At 35.9% G+C, this 23,632-nt stretch overlaps 1 protein-coding gene across 1 annotated transcript in view; it reads left to right on the forward strand.

Moving 5' to 3' along the window:
• LOC128240971 (uncharacterized) overlaps nt 1-23,632 on the forward strand; it is a 94,645-nt gene that overhangs the window by 12,266 nt on the left and 58,747 nt on the right. The window contains exons 16-22 of the mRNA XM_052957958.1: nt 451-551; nt 1,227-1,292; nt 3,309-3,539; nt 3,989-4,080; nt 11,969-12,116; nt 12,776-12,844; nt 14,421-14,536. Coding sequence (XP_052813918.1) covers nt 451-551; nt 1,227-1,292; nt 3,309-3,539; nt 3,989-4,080; nt 11,969-12,116; nt 12,776-12,844; nt 14,421-14,536 — 823 coding nt within the window. The remainder of the gene's footprint in view (nt 1-450; nt 552-1,226; nt 1,293-3,308; nt 3,540-3,988; nt 4,081-11,968; nt 12,117-12,775; nt 12,845-14,420; nt 14,537-23,632) is intronic.

Here is a 23,632-nt window from a genome sequence, read left to right on the forward strand (position 1 = left end):
TCCTGACATTCAACACTGGTACAACCCCCTGTAAGGCGGAGGAGAAATATGAATGTCTCTCAGCCAAACTCTCCCTTCCTCTCTTCTATCTATTCTATCTATCCTTTCTCTAGTCCTGACATTCAATGCTGGCACAACCCCCTGTAAGGCGGAGGAGAAATATGAATGTCTCTCAGCCAAACTCTCCCTTCCTCTCTTCTATCTATTCTATCTATCCTTTCTCTAGTCCTGACATTCAATGCTGGCACAACCCCCTGTAAGGTGAAGGAGAAATATGACTGCCTCTCAGCCAAACTCTCACTTCCTCTCTACTCTCTATTCTCTCTATCCTTTCTCTTGTCCTGACATTAAACGCTGGCACAACCCCCTGTAAGGCGGAGGAAAAATATGAATGCCTCTCAGCCAAAGTCTCCCTTCTTCTCTTCTCTATTCTCTCTATCCTTTCTATAGTCCTGACATTCAACACCGGTACAAATCCATGTAAGGCAGAGGAAATCCTGTTGCCAAGCAGTGAAGATGAACACGTCAATGTTCTTCTGCTTGTCACAGTTGTATGTATATATCTTTTCACCTCTATTCTCAATAAATTAGTTTGAACATTTTTAATTTTACAACAATTGTGAAACAAGCTATTTCAACTAATGTTAATCACTCTCGTTGGCACGATATTGCGCGAGAGTGTGGTCTTGTGTTGTGGGGGAAACCAGAGTTTCCGGAGGAAACCCACTTGTCCGACTTGGTGACCACAAACCAAACTCACATGCCCCTAGGCCGGGAATCGAACATGGGTTGCTTAGGTGAGAAGTGAGTGCACTAACCACTGCGCTAACCGGACAATCAATCAATAAAAAAAAAATCTGCTATCTTTTCACGTCTACACTTACACCAGTGCTGACCAAAGATCAGATTGCAGTTTTTCATATTTACGTTTGAGAATTGATGTTCTATGAAATGGAATTTTAGGCATTTTCTCAAATGATTGATAGCTGTTTTATTATGAGTTATCTAATATGAATGAATTGAATGCATTGATACCAAAATCAGCTGATTTTGAGATAAAAAACTAAAATAATGTCGAAACTATCATTCTGTGAGAGTACTGCTTTAATGAATGTTACAGTACACATGTCATTTTGAGAGAAAAACTTAAATAATGTAGAATCTGTCAATCTGTGAGAGTGCATCTTTAATGGATGTTGCAGTACACATGTACTTTAATTCTGCAGGAGTTTCCATGTGAGGATGGAACAGACATCGACAACCTTGTGTTCGCAGGGCTTACCAATGGCCAGGTTTGTCACCTTTAAATCTACCAGCAAATTTGTTATGTTTTGATCTGATATGTATGTTTATTATTCATGTCGGAAAATTTCGTGAAAATGACGTCAGTGTGCATGTTCTCGTCTTCATCAGGCAATTATGCCATAATCGCCCTGACGTGCCGTGATAATCTCACGGGCGGGGACGATAATCATTATTGCGGGAACAAATTTTTATAGTAAAATGTTACTTTTTATAGTACCGTGTATTATTCATGTCGGAAAATAGCTCATTGAGCTAACGTTTCTTGTTAACATATACCTGACTTTAAATTTTAGATTTGTGTATCTTGTAGCCTAATATTAATTAAGTTTTTTATTATTTAAGAATATGTATAGAATATTGCATGATTTGCCATTTAGTACAAACATTCATTTGAGTTTTGGAAATGTTACAATTCAAACTTCGGCATGTTTTAAAACTTTTTTGTAGCGAGTCTCATAAATTGTTGTAAGAAATAGCAACAAATGTAAGACTCTTTTTATCACATGTATCATTCATTGCCAAGCATAAAAATTAATATCTTTCGGGAAGGAAATTGGCGGTAAATTAGAAGTTCAAAATAATGGCAATAAGGTGAGATTGTTCAGAACATTGTTAAAGTTAACAACGTTGTTAACATCATCGTTGTTAACTTTAAAATCATTACTCCTCAAGATGTTTAATGAATAAACTTTGTAAACGGCAGTATTTCTGACAAGATTTAAGACAACTGTTTCAACTGTACTTGTTTGTATTTGAAAATATGAGCACATCATAAAATAATTCATGTTTTAAAGTTAGCAAGGATAGCCCACATTGGGTCAGTTACATATTTGGAGGTGTGTTTTATCTGACCCTTACCCCTGTAGATCATTCTGTGTGATCTTCTCTCACCTGCTCAATGTAGGATGTGCTTCATGTCCATGAGTAGTTGGTAAGGTATCTGGAGTTGTGTTTAATTCATCCTTATCCTGACCCATACCAATCACCTAAGGTGAAGCTCTTGTCTGCCCTCTGTTTGAGCCATTTCAGGCCATCAAGGGGATTATGATGTGCCAGGGCTTTCTTTAGTCCTTTCAGGCCCTTGTGGGGTCAGTGAGGCGCATTAAAAGTATGTCTAATTTATGACCCTTTTCCTGTCCCCTACAAATCTTATAAATTGAAGCCCTCGTCTGCTCTCTACCGGAGCCTTTTCAGGGCCACAAGAGAGTGGTGACATGCATGGAGGCATGTCTTATCTTTTTGACACTTTTCCTGTCCCATACAGAAGGCTGGGGCCTCTTCAGGGCCAAGAGTGATTTGTAACATGCTCTAAAATGTGTTTAATTTATCTGACCATTCTCCTGTTCCTTACAGATCGTTTTAATTGAAGCCCTCGTCTGCTCTCTACCGGAGCCTTTTCAGGGCCACAAGAGAGTGGTGACATGCATGGAGGCATGTCTTATCTTTTTGACACTTTTCCTGTCCCATACAGAAGGCTGGGGCCTCTTCAGGGCCAAGAGTGATTTGTAACATGCTCTAAAATGTGTTTAATTTATCTGACCATTCTCCTGTTCCTTACAGATCGTTTTAATTGAAGCCCTCGTCTGCTCTCTACCGGAGCCTCTTCAGGCCCATGAGGGACCAGTGATGTGTATTGAGGCATGTCTTATTTGTCTGACCATTCTCCTGTTCCTTACAGATCGTTTTAATTGAAGCCCTCGTCTGCTCTCTACCGGAGCCTCTCCAGGCCCATGAGAGATCAGTGATGTGTATGGAGGCATGTCTTGTTTGTCTGACCATTCTCCTGTTCCTTACAGATCGTTTTAATTGAAGCCCTCGTCTGCTCTCTACCGGAGCCTTTTCAGGGCCACAAGAGAGTGGTGACATGCATGGAGGCATGTCTTATCTTTTTGACACTTTTCCTGTCCCATACAGAAGGCCGGGGCCTCTTCAGGGCCAAGAGTGATTTGTAACATGCTCTGAAATGTGTTTTATTTATCTGACCATTCTCCTGTTCCTTACAGATCGTTTTAATTGAAGCCCTCGTCTGCTCTCTACCGGAGCCTCTTCAGGCCCATGAGGGATCGGTGACGTGTATGGAGGCATGTCTTCGCCTTAACGAGGCTGGAACGGGCATCGCCGAAACAACGAGGATGATCATTTCTGGAGGGACAGACATGTTTGTGAAGATCTGGTCTGTCGACGTGGAGATGGAAGAAAAGCGTCCAGTCCTGTATTTTTTTCCAGTGATCAAGGTATTTTGAATGTGTAGGATATAATAGGAGGGTAAAAGATATACAATGATCCAATAACACAGTATTAATTTTGTATATATATAGTTTTTTCAACTGGTTGTTTACATAGAAAAGTTATATTGATGTCACCAATTTCATATCAAATATCTTAAATTTATTTATTAGAAATGACCAACCATATTTGCTCTGTAACTTTCTAGGAATAATGAAAATGTTGACTGAATTAATTGAAATTCTTTGATGGCTTGTTAGTTAGAATATTATAATTTGTGTCACCTCATGAAAATAAAATTACGCCTTAAGTCAGAAATATATTATTCGTTAATTTGCACCAAGAATATCTTGATTTAATGTTATGTCACCCCATTTTTTGCTGACAAATTGCCATTTGGGAGGAATTCTTGCTTTGATGCCACAAATCTTTATTAAAAACAAATGGTTTGTTTCAGATTTACCTGACCTCCTGTCCACTTCTTATCTGCATGTACTCCAATCTCATCAGCGTGGCTTTGTGTGATAAAACGTCGCTAGGGCTTAGATGGTAAACCTTAGATCATACTAGTGCAGGAGTCTGACGTACTCCAAAAAAAACCTCCCCACAGGACACCAAGTGGGGTATAACATTGGTATCTGTAAATACAGGTCGCCAAGTGGGGTATAACATTTCTATCTGTAAATGCTGGTCGCCAAGTTGGGTATAACATTTGTATCTGTAAATACAGGTCGCCAAGTGGGGTATAGCATTTCTATCTGTAAATACTGGACACCAAGTGGGGTATAACATTTGTATCTGTAAATACAGGTCGCCAAGTGGGGTATAACATTTGTATCTGTAAATACAGGACACCAAGTGGGGTATAACATTTCTATCTGTAAATACTGGACACTGAGTGGGGTATAACATTTCTATCTGTAAATACTGGACACCAAGTGGGGTATAACATTTGTATCTGTAAAAAGTGGACACCGAGTGGGGTATAACATTTCTATCTGTAAATACTGGACACCAACTGGGCGTATAACATTTGTATCTGTAATTACTGGACACCGAGTGGGGTATAACATTTCTATCTGTAAATACTGGTCGCCAAGTGGGGTATAACATTTGTATCTGTAAATACTGGTCGCCAAATGGGGTATAACATTTCTATCTGTAAATACTGGTCGCCAAGTGGGGTATAACATTGGTATCTGTAAATACAGGTCCCCAAGTGGGGTATAACATTTGTATCTGTAAATACTGGACACCGAGTGGGGTATAACATTTGTATCTGTAAATACAGGTCGCCAAGTGGGGTATAACATTTGTATCTGTAAATACTGGACACCAAGTGGGCGTATAACATTTGTATCTGTAAATACAGGACACCAAGTGGGGTATAACATTTCTATCTGTAAATACTGGACACTGAGTGGGGTATAACATTTCTATCTGTAAATACTGGACACCAAGTGGGGTATAACATTTCTATCTGTAAATACTGGACACCAACTGGGCGTATAACATTGGTATCTGTAATTACAGGTCCCCAAGTGGGGAATAACATTTGTATCTGTAAATACTGGACACCGAGTGGGGTATAACATTTGTATCTGTAAATACAGGTCCCCAAGTGGGGTATAACATTTCTATCTGTAAATACAGGTCGCCAAGTGGGGTATAACATTTGTATCTGTAAATACAGGACACCAAGTGGGGTATAACATTTCTATCTGTAAATACTGGACACTGAGTGGGGTATAACATTTCTATCTGTAAATACTGGACACCAAGTGGGGTATAACATTTGTATCTGTAAATACTGATCGCCAAATGGGGTATAATATTTCTATCTGTAAATACTGGTCGCCAAGTGGGGTATAACATTGGTATCTGTAAATACAGGTCCCCAAGTGGGGTATAACATTTGTATCTGTAAATACTGGACACCGAGTGTGGTATAACATTTGTATCTGTAAATACAGGTCGCCAAGTGGGGTATAACATTTGTATCTGTAAATACTGGACACCAAGTGGGCGTATAACATTTGTATCTGTAAATACAGGACACCAAGTGGGGTATAACATTTCTATCTGTAAATACTGGACACTGAGTGGGGTATAACATTTCTATCTGTAAATACTGGACACCAAGTGGGGTATAACATTTGTATCTGTAAAAAGTGGACACCGAGTGGGGTATAACATTTCTATCTGTAAATACTGGACACCAACTGGGCGTATAACATTTGTATCTGTAATTACTGGACACCGAGTGGGGTATAACATTTCTATCTGTAAATACTGGTCGCCAAGTGGGGTATAACATTTGTATCTGTAAATACTGGTCGCCAAATGGGGTATAACATTTCTATCTGTAAATACAGGTCGCCAAATGGGGTATAACATTTGTATCTGTAAATACAGGACACCAAGTGGGGTATAACATTTCTATCTGTAAATACTAGACACTGAGTGGGGTATAACATTTCTATCTGTAAATACTGGACACCAAGTGGGGTATAACATTTGTATCTGTAAATACTGGTCGCCAAATTGGGTATAACATTTCTATCTGAAAATACTGGTCGCCAAGTGGGGTATAACATTGGTATCTGTAAATACAGGTCCCCAAGTGGGGTATAACATTTGTATCTGTAAATACTGGACACCGAGTGTGGTATAACATTTGTATCTGTAAATACAGGTCGCCAAGTGGGGTATAACATTTGTATCTGTAAATACTGGACACCAAGTGGGCGTATAACATTTGTATCTGTAAATACAGGACACCAAGTGGGGTATAACATTTCTATCTGTAAATACTGGACACTGAGTGGGGTATAACATTTCTATCTGTAAATACTGGACACCAAGTGGGGTATAACATTAGTATCTGTAAAAAGTGGACACCAAGTGGGGTATAACATTTCTATCTGTAAATACTGGACACCAACTGGGCGTATAACATTTGTATCTGTAATTACTGGACACCGAGTGGGGTATAACATTTCTATCTGTAAATACTGGACACCAAGTGGGGTATCACATTTGTATCTGTAAATACTGGTCGCCAAATGGGGTATAAAATTTCTATCTGTAAATACTGGTCGCCAAGTGGGGTATAACATTGATATCTGTAAATACAGGTCCCCAAGTGGGGAATAACATTTGTATCTGTAAATACTGGACACCGAGTGGGGTATAACATTTGTATCTGTAAATACAGGTCGCCAAGTGGGGTATAACATTTGTATCTGTAAATACTGGACACCAAGTGGGGTATAACATTTGTATCTGTAAATACTGGACACCGAGTGGGGTATAACAGTTCTATCTGTAAATACTGGACACCGAGTGGGGTATAACATTTCTATCTGTAAATACAGGTCGCCAAGTGGGGTATAACATTTGTATCTGTAAATACTGGACACCGAGTGGGGTATAACATTTCTATCTGTAAATACAGGTCGCCAAGTGGGGTATAACATTTCTATCTGTAAATACTGGTCGCCAAGTGGGGTATAACATTTCTATCTGTAAACACTGGTCGCCAAGTGGGGTATAACATTTGTATCTGTAAATACAGTACACCAAGTGGGGTATAACATTTGTATCTGTAAATACTGGTCGCCAAGTGGGGTATAACATTTGTATCTGTAAATACTGGACACCGAGTGGGGTATAACATTTCTATCTGTAAATACTGGACACCGAGTAGGGTATAACATTTCTATCTGTAAATACTGGTTGCCAAGTGGGGTATAACATTTCTATCTGTAAATACTGGTCGCCAAGTGGGGTATAACATTTCTATCTGTAAATACTGGTGGCCAAGTGGGGTATAACATTTCTATCTGTAAATACTGGACACCAACTGGGCGTATAACATTTGTATCTGTAATTACTGGACACCGAGTGGGGTATAACATTTCTATCTGTAAATACTGGTCGCCAAGTGGGGTATAACATTTGTATCTGTAAATACTGGTCGCCAAATGGGGTAGAACATTTCTATCTGTAAATACTGGTCGCCAAGTGGGGTATAACATTGGTATCTGTAAATACAGGTCGCCAAGTGGGGTATAACATTGGTATCTGTAAATACAGGTCCCCAAGTGGGGTATAACATTTGTATCTGTAAATACTGGACACAGAGTGGGGTATAACATTTGTATCTGTAAATACAGGTCGCCAAGTGGGTATAACATTTGTATCTGTAAATACTGGACACCAAGTGGGCGTATAACATTTGTATCTGTAAATACAGGACACCAAGTTGGGTATAACATTTCTATCTGTAAATACTGGACACTGAGTGGGGTATAACATTTCTATCTGTAAATACTGGACACCAAGTGGGGTATAACATTTGTATCTGTAAAAAGTGGACACCGAGTGGGGTATAACATTTCTATCTGTAAATACAGGTCCCCAAGTGGGGTATAACATTTGTATCTGTAAATACTGGACACCGAGTGGGGTTTAACATTTCTATCTGTAAATACTGGACACCAACTGGGCGTATAACATTTGTATCTGTAATTACTGGACACCGAGTGGGGTATAACATTTCTATCTGTAAATACTGGACACCAAGTGGGGTATCACATTTCTATCTGTAAATACAGGTCGCCAAGTGGGGTATAACATTTCTATCTGTAAATACAGGTCGCCAAGTGGGGTATAACATTTGTATCTGTAAATACTGGACACCGAGTGGGGTATAACATTTCTATCTGTAAATACAGGTCGCCAAGTGGGGTATAACATTTCTATCTGTAAATACAGGTCGCCAAGTGGGGTATAACATTTCTATCTGTAAATACTGGACACTGAATGGGGTATAACATTTCTATCTGTAAATACTGGACACCAAGTGGGGTATAACATTTGTATCTGTAAAAAGTGGACACCGAGTGGGGTATAACATTTCTATCTGTAAATACTGGACACCAAGTGGGGTATAACATTTGTATCTGTAAAACCTGGACACCAACTTGGCGTATAACATTTGTATCTGTAATTACTGGACACCGAGTGGGGTATAACATTTCTATCTGTAAATACTGGTCGCCAAGTGGGGTATAACATTTGTATCTGTAAATACTGGTCGCCAAATGGGGTATAACATTTCTATCTGTAAATACTGGTCGCCAAGTGGGGTATAACATTGGTGTCTGTAAATACAGGTCCCCAAGTGGGGTATAACATTTGTATCTGTAAATACTGGACACCGAGTGGGGTATAACATTTGTATCTGTAAATACAGGTCGCCAAGTGGGGTATAACATTTGTATCTGTAAATACTGGACACCAAGTGGGCGTATAACATTTGTTTCTGTAAATACAGGACACCAAGTGGGCGTATAACATTTCTATCTGTAGATACTGGACACTGAGTGGGCTATAACATTTCTATCTGTAAATACTGGACACCAAGTGGGGTATAACATTTGTATCTGTAAAAAGTGGACACCGAGTGGGGTATAACATTTCTATCTGTAAATACTGGACACCAACTGGGCGTATAACATTTGTATCTGTAATTACTGGACACCGAGTTGGGTATAACATTTCTATCTGTAAATACTGGTCGCCAAGTGGGGTATAACATTTGTATCTGTAAATACTGGTCGCCAAATGGGGTATAACATTTCTATCTGTAAATACTGGTCGCCAAGTGGGGTATAACATTGGTATCTGTAAATACAGGTCCCCAAGTGGGGTATAACATTTGTATCTGTAAATACTGGACACCGAGTGGGGTATAACATTTGTATCTGTAAATACAGGTCGCCAAGTGGGGTATAACATTTGTATCTGTAAATACTGGACACCAAGTGGGCGTATAACATTTGTATCTGTAAATACAGGACACCAAGTGGGGTATAACATTTCTATCTGTAAATACTGGACACTGAGTGGGGTATAACATTTCTATCTGTAAATACTGGACACCAAGTGGGGTATAACATTTGTATCTGTAAAAAGTGGACACCGAGTGGGGTATAACATTTCTATCTGTAAATACTGGTCGCCAAGTGGGGTATAACATTGGTATCTGTAAATACAGGTCCCCAAGTGGGGTATAACATTTGTATCTGTAAATACTGGACACCGAGTGGGGTATAACATTTGTATCTGTAAATACAAGTCGCCAAGTGGGGTATAACATTTGTATCTGTAAATACTGGACACCAAGTGGGCGTATAACATTTGTATCTGTAAATACAGGACACCAAGTGGGGTATAACATTTCTATCTGTAAATACTGGACACTGAGTGGGGTATAACATTTCTATCTGTAAATACTGGACACCAAGTGGGGGTATAACATTTGTATCTGTAAAAAGTGGACACCGAGTGGGGTATAACATTTCTATCTGTAAATACAGGTCCCCAAGTGGGGTATAACATTTCTATCTGTAAATACTGGACACTGAGTGGGGTATAACATTTCTATCTGTAAATACTGGACACCAAGTGGGGGTATAACATTTGTATCTGTAAAAAGTGGACACCGAGTGGGGTATAACATTTCTATCTGTAAATACAGGTCCCCAAGTGGGGTATAACATTTGTATCTGTAAATACTGGACACCGAGTGGGGTATAACATTTGTATCTGTAAATACAGGTCGCCAAGTGATGTATAACATTTGTATCTGTAAATACTGGACACCAAGTGGGCGTATAACATTTGTATCTGTAAATACAGGACACCAAGTGGGGTATAACATTTCTATCTGTAAATACTGGACACTGAGTGGGGTATAACATTTCTATCTGTAAATACTGGACACCAAGTGGGGTATAACATTCGTATCTGTAAAAAGTGGACACCGAGTGGGGTATAACATTTCTATCTGTAAATACTGGACACCAACTGGGCGTATAACATTTGTATCTGTAATTACTGGACACCGAGTGGGGTATAACATTTCTATCTGTATATACTGGACACCAAGTGGGGTATCACATTTGTATCTGTAAATACTGGTCGCCAAATGGGGTATAACATTTCTATCTGTAAATACTGGTCGCCAAGTGGGGTATAACATTGGTATCTGTAAATTCAGGTCCTCAAGTGGGGAATAACATTTGTATCTGTAAATACTGGACACCGAGTGGGGTATAACATTTGTATCTGTAAATACAGGTCCCCAAGTGGGGTATTACATTTCTATCTGTAAATACAGGTCGCCAAGTGGGGTATAACATTTGTATCTGTAAATACAGGACACCAAGTGGGGTATAACATTTCTATCTGTAAATACTGGACACTGAGTGGGGTATAACATTTCTATCTGTAAATACTGGACACCAAGTGGGGTATAACATTTGTATCTGTAAATACAGGACACCAAGTGGGGTATAACATTTCTATCTGTAAATACTGGACACTGAGTGGGGTATAACATTTCTATCTGTAAATACTGGACACCAAGTGGGGTATAACATTTGTATCTGTTAAAAGTGGACACCGAGTGGGGTATAACATTTGTATCTGTAAATACTGGACACCAACTGGGCGTATAACATTTGTATCTGTAATTACTGGACACCGAGTGGGGTATAACATTTCTATCTGTAAATACTGGTCGCCAAATGGGGTATAACATTTCTATCTGTAAATACTGGTCGCCAAGTGGGGGTATAACATTGGTATCTGTAAATACAGGTCCCCAAGTGGGGTATAACATTTGTTTCTGTAAATACTGGACACCGAGTGGGGTATAACATTTGTATCTGTAAATACAGGTCGCCAAGTGGGGTATAACATTTCTATCTGTAAATACTGGACACCAAGTGGGCGTATAACATTTGTATCTGTAAATACTGGACACCGAGTGGGGTATAACATTTCTATCTGTAAATACTGGACACCGAGTAGGGTATAACATTTCTATCTGTAAATACTGGTCGCCAAGTGGGGTTTAACATTTCTATCTGTAAATACAGGTCGCCAAGTGGGGTATAACATTTCTATCTGTAAATACTGGTCGCCAAGTGGGGTATTACATTTCTATCTGTAAATAAAGGTCGCCAAGTGGGGTATAACATTTGTATCTGTAAACACTGGACACCAAGTGGGGTATAACATTTGTATCTGTAAATACAGGACACCAAGTGGGGTATAACATTTCTATCTGTAAATACAGACCGCCAAGTGGGGTATAACATTTGTATCTGTAAAGTGTTCATAAAAATACTGGCTGCCAGTTTTGGCATAATATTTGTTACCGGAACAAATGTTTGGTTTTATCATTAACTTCAAATGTTAATGGGATAATGCTTTTTTTTTGTATTTTTTTTTTGCATAAACCTATTGATATTGTGCGCATTTAAATGAAAGCGCAGATATATATACTTTTGTCTTCCACTCTTTGAAATTTAGTTATTCCACCCACCCGCTACATTTTTTAAAAATATGACTGGATTTGCAGGTGTCTGTTGATGTACAAACTTGTTCCAATCAAGGAGACTCTTAAGCATTTTCTGAAGAATGTGTGTGCCAAAGGTATCAATGCCAAGATAGACCCTGTGATGCCACTTCAAATCTCCCACCCTCCGGATGAAGACCATACCCAGGAGGTCAGTATTATATAAATTTCAGATTCAATCATTACAGTTTTTTCGAAAATTGATGTTTTTATGCCGAAAATCTCATCAGTGCTAGTACTAATGCTTTTAGCCATAAAACATCAATTTTGAACATAAATATGAAAAACTGTTATCTGAACTTTTGTCAGCAGTTTTATATCACTGTTTTCCAGATACGCACTGAAAAATACAAAGACAAAAAATAAAATAGTTTTCAAAAAGGTCAATCTTTGAGGGTACAGCTTTAAATCCATTTCCAGGGAATCTGAGACTATTTGTAGAGCTGCCACAGATAAAACTCAACTATTAGGCTTCTGATTATTTATTTCATTAACCTGTCTTATTCCCCTTAATATCAGTTTTTCTAATAACAGTAGTTTAGGCATTGTCATTGTCTTGGTGTCATTGTCATCGATGTTCAAAAACCTTAACTTTGGTCTTAAACTAAAAGATTGCAAGAGATTCAAATGAAACTTGGTATACATGTTACCATAGACAATACGCATATTTGTAGCAAGGTCCACCATATATCTTGCTTTAGGAATGGTTTAATTATGCCCTTTGTCAAGTGAGAAAACATCAACAGACAAGTGTTGGTCATCACTCCACACTGCTCTTGTTGACTTATTCATTCCTGTCATACATTTCAGCTGCTTTCTCTAGATATGTGTCCCATGTTGAACCTCATCCTCACTTCCGGGCTGGATGGATATGTCAAGGTACTTTGGTTTATTGCCATTGATCACATGACGTTACTTGTTTTGAGTGTTATATAGCCATTAATTTTTTTCTATTACACTTGTGTAATACAACCATTAAGTATTTTCTTCTATTACACTTGTGTAATACAACCATTAAATATTTTCTTCTATTACACTAGTGTAATACAACCATATTTTTTTTCTATTACACTAGTGTAATACAACCATTTAGTATTTTCTTCTATTACTCTAGTGTAATACAACCATTTAGTATTTTATTCTGTTACAAGAGTGTAATACAACCATTTAGTATTTTCTTCTATTACACTAGTGTAAAACAACCATTTAGTATTTTTTTCTATTACACTAGTGTAAAACAACCATTTAGTATTTTCTTCTGTTACAAAAGTGTAATACAACCATTTAGTATTTTCTTCTGTTACAAGAGTGTAATACAACCATTTAGTATTTTTTCTATTACACTAGTGTAATACAACCATTTAGTATTTTCTTCTATTACACTAGTGTGAAACAACCATTTAGTATTTTCTTCCGTTACAAGAGTGTAATACAACCATTTAGTATTTTCTTCTGTTACAAGAGTGTAATACAACCATTTAGTATTTTCTTTTATTACACTAGTGTGATACAACCAGTTAGTATATTATTCTATTACACTAGTGTAATACAACCATTTAGTATATTATTCTATTACACTCAGCTGTGTAATACAACCAATAAGTATTTTCTTCTATTACACTAGTGTAATACAACCAATAAGTATTTTCTTCTATTACACTAGTGTAATACAACCAATAAGTATTTTCTTCTATTACACTAGTGTAATACAACCAATAAGTATTTTCTTCAATAACACTAGTGTAATACAACCATAAAGTATTTTCTTCAATAACACTAGTGTGATACAACCATAAAGTATTTTCTTCAATAACACTAGTGTAATACAACCATAAAGTATTTTCTTGTTTTACACTGATGTAATATAACATGAATTGACGCCATTTTGCCTTACTGATTTAGCATCAACTTTTTACCACAAAATGATTAATATTTTCATGGTAAATGGTGACAAATGTATCATGTGATTAAAAGAATCTTACAATCATTGCCATTTGATACAAAATTAGATACTTAGGATCTTACATAAATTGCCATATAACACAAGCTTTTATGAAACTTGTGACGGAAAAGTTTTCATGTTCACCCAGGGCTCCCTTTATGACTTGGTTTTCTACACTTGTTTCATAATTGTTTGGTAAAATGGTAATTCCTCTAAGTTATTTATTATATATAGTGTAAACCAAGTAATGAATCTATCATTTTGAACCCATGAAACGCACAGTATTTGTTTTAAAATAGACCAAGCCCTGATACAGTGGCACAGGTGTTGGGCCCTTTGTGGGTATTTAATGTGACTCTGGGACTTTTAATGCTGCTTTTTTAATTGACCAGAAACTTGTAAAGCTGAAGCTTATACCACTATATCATTTACACCAACATTGCCTGGCATAATTTTTTATGGATGGTGTTATTTACCATTTTCTTTGACTGTTTTTGTTGCTTTTGTCACCAGGTTTGGAACCATCATAATGAGCTACTGCGTGAGATGAACTTTGCCACGCCAATATACGCGGCTTGCTTTGCGAATAACAAAGGGGACATTCTGGTCGGATATGGAACAAACGTCTGGTAAGAAATAGTAGAGGTAACTGGTAGAGGATTCAAAGATATAGTGTATTGGTCTATCATACATGTGAACTCTACTGGCGGTAGGTAAAATATACCGATTTTGAGACCATTCTAACGCCCTACCGCTTTCCCGTCGAAATATTCCGTTATTGAAGCTCTTTTAAAAAACCTCAAAATTCTTACAAATTGGCCTTAAATGTTCTTTTAAAAACCTCAAAATTCTATCAACCATGCTAAAATACCATAGCATTCTGTCACTTTAAAGATCATGTTGCAATAAACAACTTGTCAAATCACTTCACACTTCGGCCGAGATGGTTGCTTAGTTATCAGTACGGTACAAAAGACCACTAATCAGCATTCTTTGTTAATTGGCATCCTACTAATCAGCATGTTAGTAAATATCAAAGACATTATAAAACAATAAAAAAAAAAAAAAACATTTCCAAGGTGTTATTAATTATCTACAGTGTATAAAATTTTACGACATTTTGGCGGGAAAATTGACATATACAATTTTGCAGTCGTCTGCACTTACACGCTGACCTGTTTTGGCTGTCTGATTTGATTTTTTAGCAGCTCTTCTGAATATATAAACTTGTTTTTACAAAACAGAGGTAATATTCCTTCTGTTTCTCAAACAAACACTGACATTTGACAAGTCTCTTAACCTTGGCGTTTTTTATTCGTATCTTCCGAAAATCTAAAAAAAGTAACAAATATCAAGTTTTTGTTTACACTGTTTCCATCATTGTTTTTGACTGAAAATTAAAGGAATTAGAAATTCTACCGCTTTTGAACCCAAAATACCGCTTTTAAGACCTCAATGTACCTCTCTGTCATTGCCAAAGGTTCACATGTCTGGGTCTATTTAGAATTTTTTTATGTGTATACCAGCCAGCTGATAATGGTTAACTTGATTAAGTGTTCAAAATTATATTTTGTCCAATGGGATGGCAGTATTTTTAACTAGGTTTCCACATATGGTTATAAGATTGACGAACGCTGTTGTTCTGCCGGGTGGCCGGAAAAACAGTTGAAACTGAATGACTTTAGTCAGGGTTCACATATCTTGACCAAACTTGGTATAAAGGAAGAGTTTATGGAGACCTTTCATGGGATTGCATTTTGGGTCCCTATGGTCAATGTCACTGTTACTAAAAATACAGGCTGAAGCTCTTTTGTCAATCATTGAAAACCTGGATTCGTCGCATTGCGGCATTTCTTGTTCAAATTTCTTGTCAGACAGTTTGTTGCTGACTATTTTTGGAGTTACTCCCCTTCATAATGGACAGTTTATTGCTTGCTTGCTTATCATGTCACTATGATTGAACTATTTCTGGGGTTATCCCCCGTTTAGCATTAAAAATCAACAACAAGCATGATTCATTGAATTCATTTACATATCATGAGCACTTTGACTGTTCAAATTTGCTGTGCAGCTCTTTTGGTAAATCTACAGTCAACTGTTATTAATTTTGATTAAAACAGAGGTTAGCCAGGAGACAAAGCATAATTTTGAACACTTAAGCTGAGGTAAATGGTTGATTATAGGCATTAATCAATTTCAGTGGGACGCTCTACTTGCATCAACCTTTAGTTTGATAAATGCATATTTAAAGAAATACTTACATATACTGAAAACTTGATAAAATGAAAATAAATCCACTGTAAATCAGCCAACGTTAATTTTTTATGGATCTCTCGAATAAAATGAATGGACATGGACTATAGTTAGTCTCTATTAGTCTTATCATTCAGCATCCAGTATTGTAGATGTTTTACTTATACCATTACTGTTAATGAACAGTTTAAATCATAGTTCATAGCTGACATGCAGTCACATAACTATGATTGAACTATTTCTGGAGTTGTTCCCCTTCTTGTCAGACAGTTTGTTGCTGACTTTTTTTGAGTTATTACCCTTCATAATGGACAGTTCATTGCTGGCATGCAGTCACACCAGTATGATTGAACTATTTTTGGAGTTATCCCCCTCTTAGCATTAAAAACAACAACAACAACACATGTTTCATTGAATTCATTTACATATCTTGAGCAAGGACTGTTGAAGCATGATAGTTTTTCACACATGGATACATGACATATTATGCGCACATGCTGTCACACCTCTTAAGTATTTTGAAAGTTATGCCCCTTGCTAAAATATGTAAATTAAATCAGTCTCATTCTCCACTGCATTACATGTCATTGTAAATCTTAATACAGGATAGCTGAAAGTTGATAATCAAACATCATGAGCAGATATATATATATATATCAGACAAATGTTTAACCTATGCTTTTGTTGAAATGTTTGGTAATAATAAAGGGTTAGTTTACTGCGTTTTAATTATATTGACAGATTTTTGATTCATTTCTTTTCTTTCTGTCAAACTGAATTGCTGTTTTCAGTTGAAAAATATCATTCACTCTTAGTTTAAATTCCATTTGAAAAAGTAATTAACAGATGTCACAAGAGATACAGTAAAAGCCAATCTCATTTTATACGTTCAAAGGCCACATTCACGTAATATTTACACGCTTTATGGACCACAAAAATAACAATTTATTATTGACAAAACTTAAATTACAATAGCGCGTGTCAGTATTCCATACAAAGTGTGCCCCCGATCTATTGTTCAAAGTCTTATAAAGATACACCCTGAATAAAACGGTATCATTTTATATCTAAACCTGTATGACAATATACAGTATTGTTCATTTGAAATGAGTTAAAGCCACGTTTGATTGATATCTCGCAATTAAACCAGTTTTCTATTGTTCTGATAAGCACCTCATGAGTTCCATATCGGGGAAGATTCGAATGTAAGCTCACAGCAGCCTGGTATAAGTTAACGTTAAGTTGCAATGTGCGTAGTTAAGTGATAGAAGATAGTTGTTAGTGGATAAACATGCTTTCTTAAGTAAGTTATAGGAAATTGTATGTTATAGTTGGTTAATAAAAGTATTTTTGCTTTAACTGTTATGAATAATTGTGGTAATTAATGGAATTTTTATTTGCAGAGGAATATTTAAATTTTACTTGTTGATTTTGTGATAATTTTGGTGATGGTAATAATGATGATGATTGTAATGATATGATGATGATGATGATGATGATGATGATGATGATGATGATGATGATGATGATGATGGCAACTATTACATGATGATGATGATAATAATGATGATGATGATAATGATGACAACGATGACAACAACGATGATGATGACAATGACGATGACAGTGATGATGATGATGATGATGATGATGATGATGATGATGATGATGATGATGATGATGATGTTGATGACATCGACGATGACGACGACAATGACGATGATGAAAGTGGTGGTGGTGGTGGTGGTGGTGTTGACGACAACAATGATGCTGCTGCCTCTGCCTCAATGGCTGCTTATAAGAAAATGTCATATCCACAAATTATTACTATTATATGTGGCTTATACTGAACTGTACAAAATTACAATGTTGCAAATTTGAAAATAGCTTCCTAATGACTTTGTATCTGTAATCCATTTAGTTCAAACTTGTTTGCCAATGTTAGGAAATTAAATATTGAATGTTAGCTGGAAATTATACAGAGTTTAAGTGAAAATCCAATAATTATGTTGACACAAGTTTACCAGACTTTAAACAATGTTTTTAGACTTGAGTGCCTCTGTTTAGGCAAATGCAAAACTTGGAATATTAATTTCCATTAATCAATTCATCTACTTGAAGTTTTAGGTGATTTGCATGTATATGTAAACAGTTTCAAAGTGTTTGTAGTTTGAACAGTTATTTAAATTATGAAATTAAATAATTGAATTACAAATAGGATTCTGACATTTTGGTAAGTATGAATTTTTTTGATGTATTGATATATGAACCTTGCACCTTTAATAATTTCATAAATAAGTAAATTAATGGATATGTAAATATAAAACATAGTGAGTAAGTCAATAAATAAATCAATCAATAAATATGTAAATAACATGAAATAGATAAATAAATAAATATACAAATAGATGATTATGTAAATGAATAAATGAATCAATCAATCATTCTATCAATCAATTAAAAAATAAATAAACAAATAAATAAATAAATAAATAAATAAATAAATAAATAAATAAATAAATAAATAAAAATAAATGAATCAATCGTTCAAGCAATCAATTAATCAATCAATCAATCAATAAAATAATAAATAACAATAAAATAAAAGAAAAGTATAAATAAATAGATGAATGAACAGACAAACAAATAATTAAATAAATACTACAATATGACAATAAATAACACAATCATATTTATTTCAAACACCCGTTTTCTCTCTAGCCAATATTTTTATAAGGTATGATACTAAAAGGTATTAGCCCTATTTTATCAAATGTCAAATTACCATACTCTATGAGACAATTAAAATGTAATCAAGATGAATAATTTACTATCAAAATGTCATTACTCGATGGCATGACTTTATAGCTGTATTGTTTCAATATTCAAGTATTTCAATAATGTGACATTAAATGCATTTAGTCAAATGATATGCCCATGGCATTGGATGTGAAGTTAATCTATCTGGTGATTTTATAGCCCTGCAAAAATAATTTAGAATTAATCATTCAATTTTAAATGCCATAATTATGATGAAAGAGAAATTATAAGAAAAAAACATGTCACATAGACAATTTCATAATTGAAAATGATTTAATGTTAAATATCATCTTGAAAGCTTCTCATTACCCTACTCCCTGATAGATAACACCCATCATTTAATTATGCCCCTTGAAAGCTTCTCATTACCCTACTCCCTGATAGTAAAAACCCATCATTTAATTATGCCCTTTGAAAGCTTCTCATTACCCTACTCCCTGATAGTAAAAACCCATCATTTAATTATGCCCCTTGAAAGGTTCTCATTACCCCACTTCCTGATAGTAAAAACCCATCATTGAATTATGCCCCTTGAAAGCTTCTCATTACCCTACTCCCTGATAGTAAAAACCTATCATTGAATTATGCCCCTTGAAAGCTTCTCATTACCCTACTCCCTGATAGTAAAAACCCATCATTTAATTATGCCCATTGAAAGCTTCTCATTACCCTACTCCCTGATGGTACAAACCTATCATTGAATTATGCCCCTTGAACGATTCTCATTACCCACTCCCTGATGGTACAAACCTATCATTGAATTATGCCCCTTGAAAGCTTCTCATTACCCTACTCCCTGATAGTAAAAACCCATCATTGAATTATGCCCCTTGAAAGATTCTCATTACCCTACTCCCTAATGGTACAAACCTATCATTGAATTATGCCCCTTGAAAGCTTCTCATTACCCACTCCCTGATGGTACAAACCTATCATTGAATTATGCCCCTTGAAAGCTTCTCATTACACTACTCCCTGATAGTAAAAACCCATCATTGAATTATGCCCCTTGAAAGCTTCTCATTACCCTACTCCCAGATAGTAAAAACCCATCATTGAATTATGCCCCTTGAAAGCTTCTCATTACCCTACTCCCTGATGGTACAAACCTATCATTGAATTATGCCCCTTGAAAGCTTCTCATTACCCACTCCCTGATGGTACAAACCTATCATTGAATTATGCCCCTTGAAAGCTTCTCATTACCCTACTCCCTGATATTAAAAACCCATCATTTAATTATGCCCCTTGAAAGCTTCTCATTACCCTACTCCCTGATAGTAAAAACCCATCATTGAATTATGCCCCTTGAAAGCTTCTCATTACCCTACTCCCAGATAGTAAAAACCCATCATTGAATTATGCCCCTTGAAAGATTCTCATTACCCTACTCCCTGATGGTACAAACCTATCATTGAATTATGCCCCTTGAAAGCTTCTCATTACCCACTCCCTGATGGTACAAACCTATCATTGAATTATGCCCCTTGAAAGCTTCTCATTACCCACTCCCTAATGGTACAAACCTATCATTGAATTATGCCCCTTGAAAGCTTCTCATTACCCACTCCCTGATGGTACAAACCCATCATTGAATTATGCCCCTTGAAAGATTCTCATTACCCTACTCCCTGATAGTAAAAACCCATCATTGAATTATGCCCCTTGAAAGCTTCTCATTACCCTACTCCCTGATAGTAAAAACCCATCATTCAATTATGCCCCTTGAAAGGTTCTCATTACCCTACTCCCAGATAGTAAAAACCCATCATTGAATTATGCCCCTTGAAAGATTCTCATTTCCCTACTCCCTGATGGTACAAACCTATCATTGAATTATGCCCCTTGAAAGCTTCTCATTACCCACTCCCTGATGGTACAAACCTATCATTGAATTATGCCCCTTGAAAGCTTCTCATTACCCTACTCCCTGATAGTAAAAACCCATCATTTAATTATGCCCCTTGAAAGCTTCTCATTACCCTACTCCCAGATAGTAAAAACCCATCATTGAATTATGCCCCTTGAAAGATTCTCATTACCCTACTCCCTGATGGTACAAACCTATCATTGAATTATGCCCCTTGAAAGCTTCTCATTACCCACTCCCTGATGGTACAAACCTATCATTGAATTATGCGCCTTGAAAGCTTCTCATTACCCTACTCCCTGATAGTAAAAACCCATCATTGAATTATGCCCCTTGAAAGCTTCTCATTACCCTACTCCCAGATAGTAAAAACCCATCATTGAATTATGCCCCTTGAAAGATTCTCGTTACCCTACTCCCTGATAGTAAAAACCCATCATTGAATTAAGCCCATTGAAAGCTTCTCATTACCCACTCCCTGATGGTACAAACCCATCATTGAATTATGCCCCTTGAAAGCTTCTCATTACCCTACTCCCTGATAGTAAAAACCCATCATTTAATTATGCCCCTTGAAAGCTTATCATTACCCTACTCTCTGATAGTAAAAACCCATCATTGAAATAAGCCCCTTGAAAGATTCTCATTACCCACTCCCTGATGGTACAAACCTATCAACGGAACTGTTGATTTCAATAGATATAACCCTTATTACATTCAAATGTTGGCAAACTTTGTTTCAATGTTGACCAAGTATGTCCTTCCAGTAACCTTTGATTCATATCTAACACAAAACATATCCATAGCAACCGTTACGGATGGTGTAATACATATGGTTTCCGACCACAGACTTAGACAACACAGATTCCATCTCCCGGCAGAAAATATAATTTTACATTTCTTTATTTTATGATAAAATTAATTTTATGTCATAACTTGTCACCTTGATATGTTTTATAAATTTCCAGGGACTTTTTATATTTGATTACCTCAAAACTGAGGCATGTGCCTGTTTTTGTTAAACTTCAGTACTTGAGATACATTTATTACATCCTTGAAAAATGCCAAATGTTATGTGCACATTGCCTTGTATGTAAACATTTTAGAAGATTTATAAGTAAAGGAATAAAGTTCATTTCACTCGTACTTTGTTTAAGTACTGCGACATTTACTCATATATGACATGCAGGCATTATACATGACACTATAGTTAAACTGATATAGAATAAAAGTTCAAAGCAAATTTTAAGATGAAACATTTGTTTTCTTTCAAATATTCTCTTGTACTTGATATTTTGATGCAACAAATTTCATATATTCAATATTATAATTTATGACCACATCTTGAATAAAGGAGATAAAACAGTTTATGAAGTGATAAATGTGATAAAACTGAGGCCTGAAAAAAATATTTTTGGTTCATTGCACCTACCTGCAATAGTCGCTCAGACCCTACCATTTTTATAGTCTGTTGGTTAATGTAATATAAATATATATATTTTTTTAAATGTGTCCTTTAATATGTAATTTTACAGTTTTCTACAGAGGAGAACTTTAGTGCCATTCTCTTATGATGACAATAACCATCTTACATAAAGCTTTTAAAAAAAAAGCTTACCTTCCCAACCAGGGCTTTTAAAGGATTGGAACCTCAATCGTTCCAACCCTGGCATCAGTCTGTCCGAGTCTGGTGATATGGACCCCCATTTTCTGTGACTAAAATTGGTCTAGACCAGCAAATTGTCGGTTTTAAGGTTCCCTACCTGTTTTCTAAAAGGATGTAACCCCAAACAAACCATTTCTTTTTTGGCCTAATCATATCGTGTTAAAGATCACTTTGGTCTGAAAAAGGGAAAAGGTATGATTAACAAAACTTAACATCTTTTTGATGACAATTTATTGAAGTCATTTATTTCTATAGTGGATTAAACTAATATGTACGATCTTTAATAAACTAAAATTTATTTCACAACCTGACAGATAAATAATTTACATGTATTCATTGTGTCATCTGCATGATCATCTTGAGCTTATTGAAATGTTTCATTCCTTCAATTTTAACAGTTTTTGAAAAGTCTTTTTTGTATGTATGAAGAAGTATACAATGTGGTATAATTTCCAAAAATGATCATGATACTTCTTAATATTTTGATGACAATAGAATTATTATAACTAACCAAGTTAAAAAAAACGTTGTTTTTCATCGCTACACTACCTCCCTTCACTACAGTACAATTTTGATAACATGTCGTCTGCCTGGTCATTTTTAAATGTATTATTTAAAGATGTTTTTTCAGCCCCTTTTTGGGGGACGAAATTTGGCTCAATTCTTCTCCTAAAAATATAAATATTATTCTCCTTCCCAAGTAAAAAATTCCCTTATTTTTTTGAGCATTGATCTCTAAACATAAAGCAATTGTAGCAATATAGTGCGATCTATATAAGTTGATAGGTTTGGTGAATAAAAGGTTTGAAAGCAATTTTGATATTATATGGAACATGCTTTTTGCTGAAACATCGCTTTTTTCCCCCGATCAAAGGGTCCTGCCACCATTCATTTAGAAGTGAAAAAACCGCTGATAGTTTATTAGGTAATATAGGTAAAAATAGGCAGTTGTGAGAAAAGATATCTTGCTAAGTTCCAATCTCCTACGTGGTGATCTCCTTTGACAGGGTGTGAAGGTCTTTGCTCATAACTGGCTGAATTTCAGCTGTATATTTTTTACCATTGTTTAGGTGAATTTCAGCAATATTTCATTATTATTTTTTTTAAATTTATTTT

The sequence above is a fragment of the Mya arenaria genome, chromosome 7 (assembly GCF_026914265.1).
Source record: "Mya arenaria isolate MELC-2E11 chromosome 7, ASM2691426v1".
NCBI lineage: Eukaryota > Metazoa > Mollusca > Bivalvia > Myida > Myidae > Mya > Mya arenaria.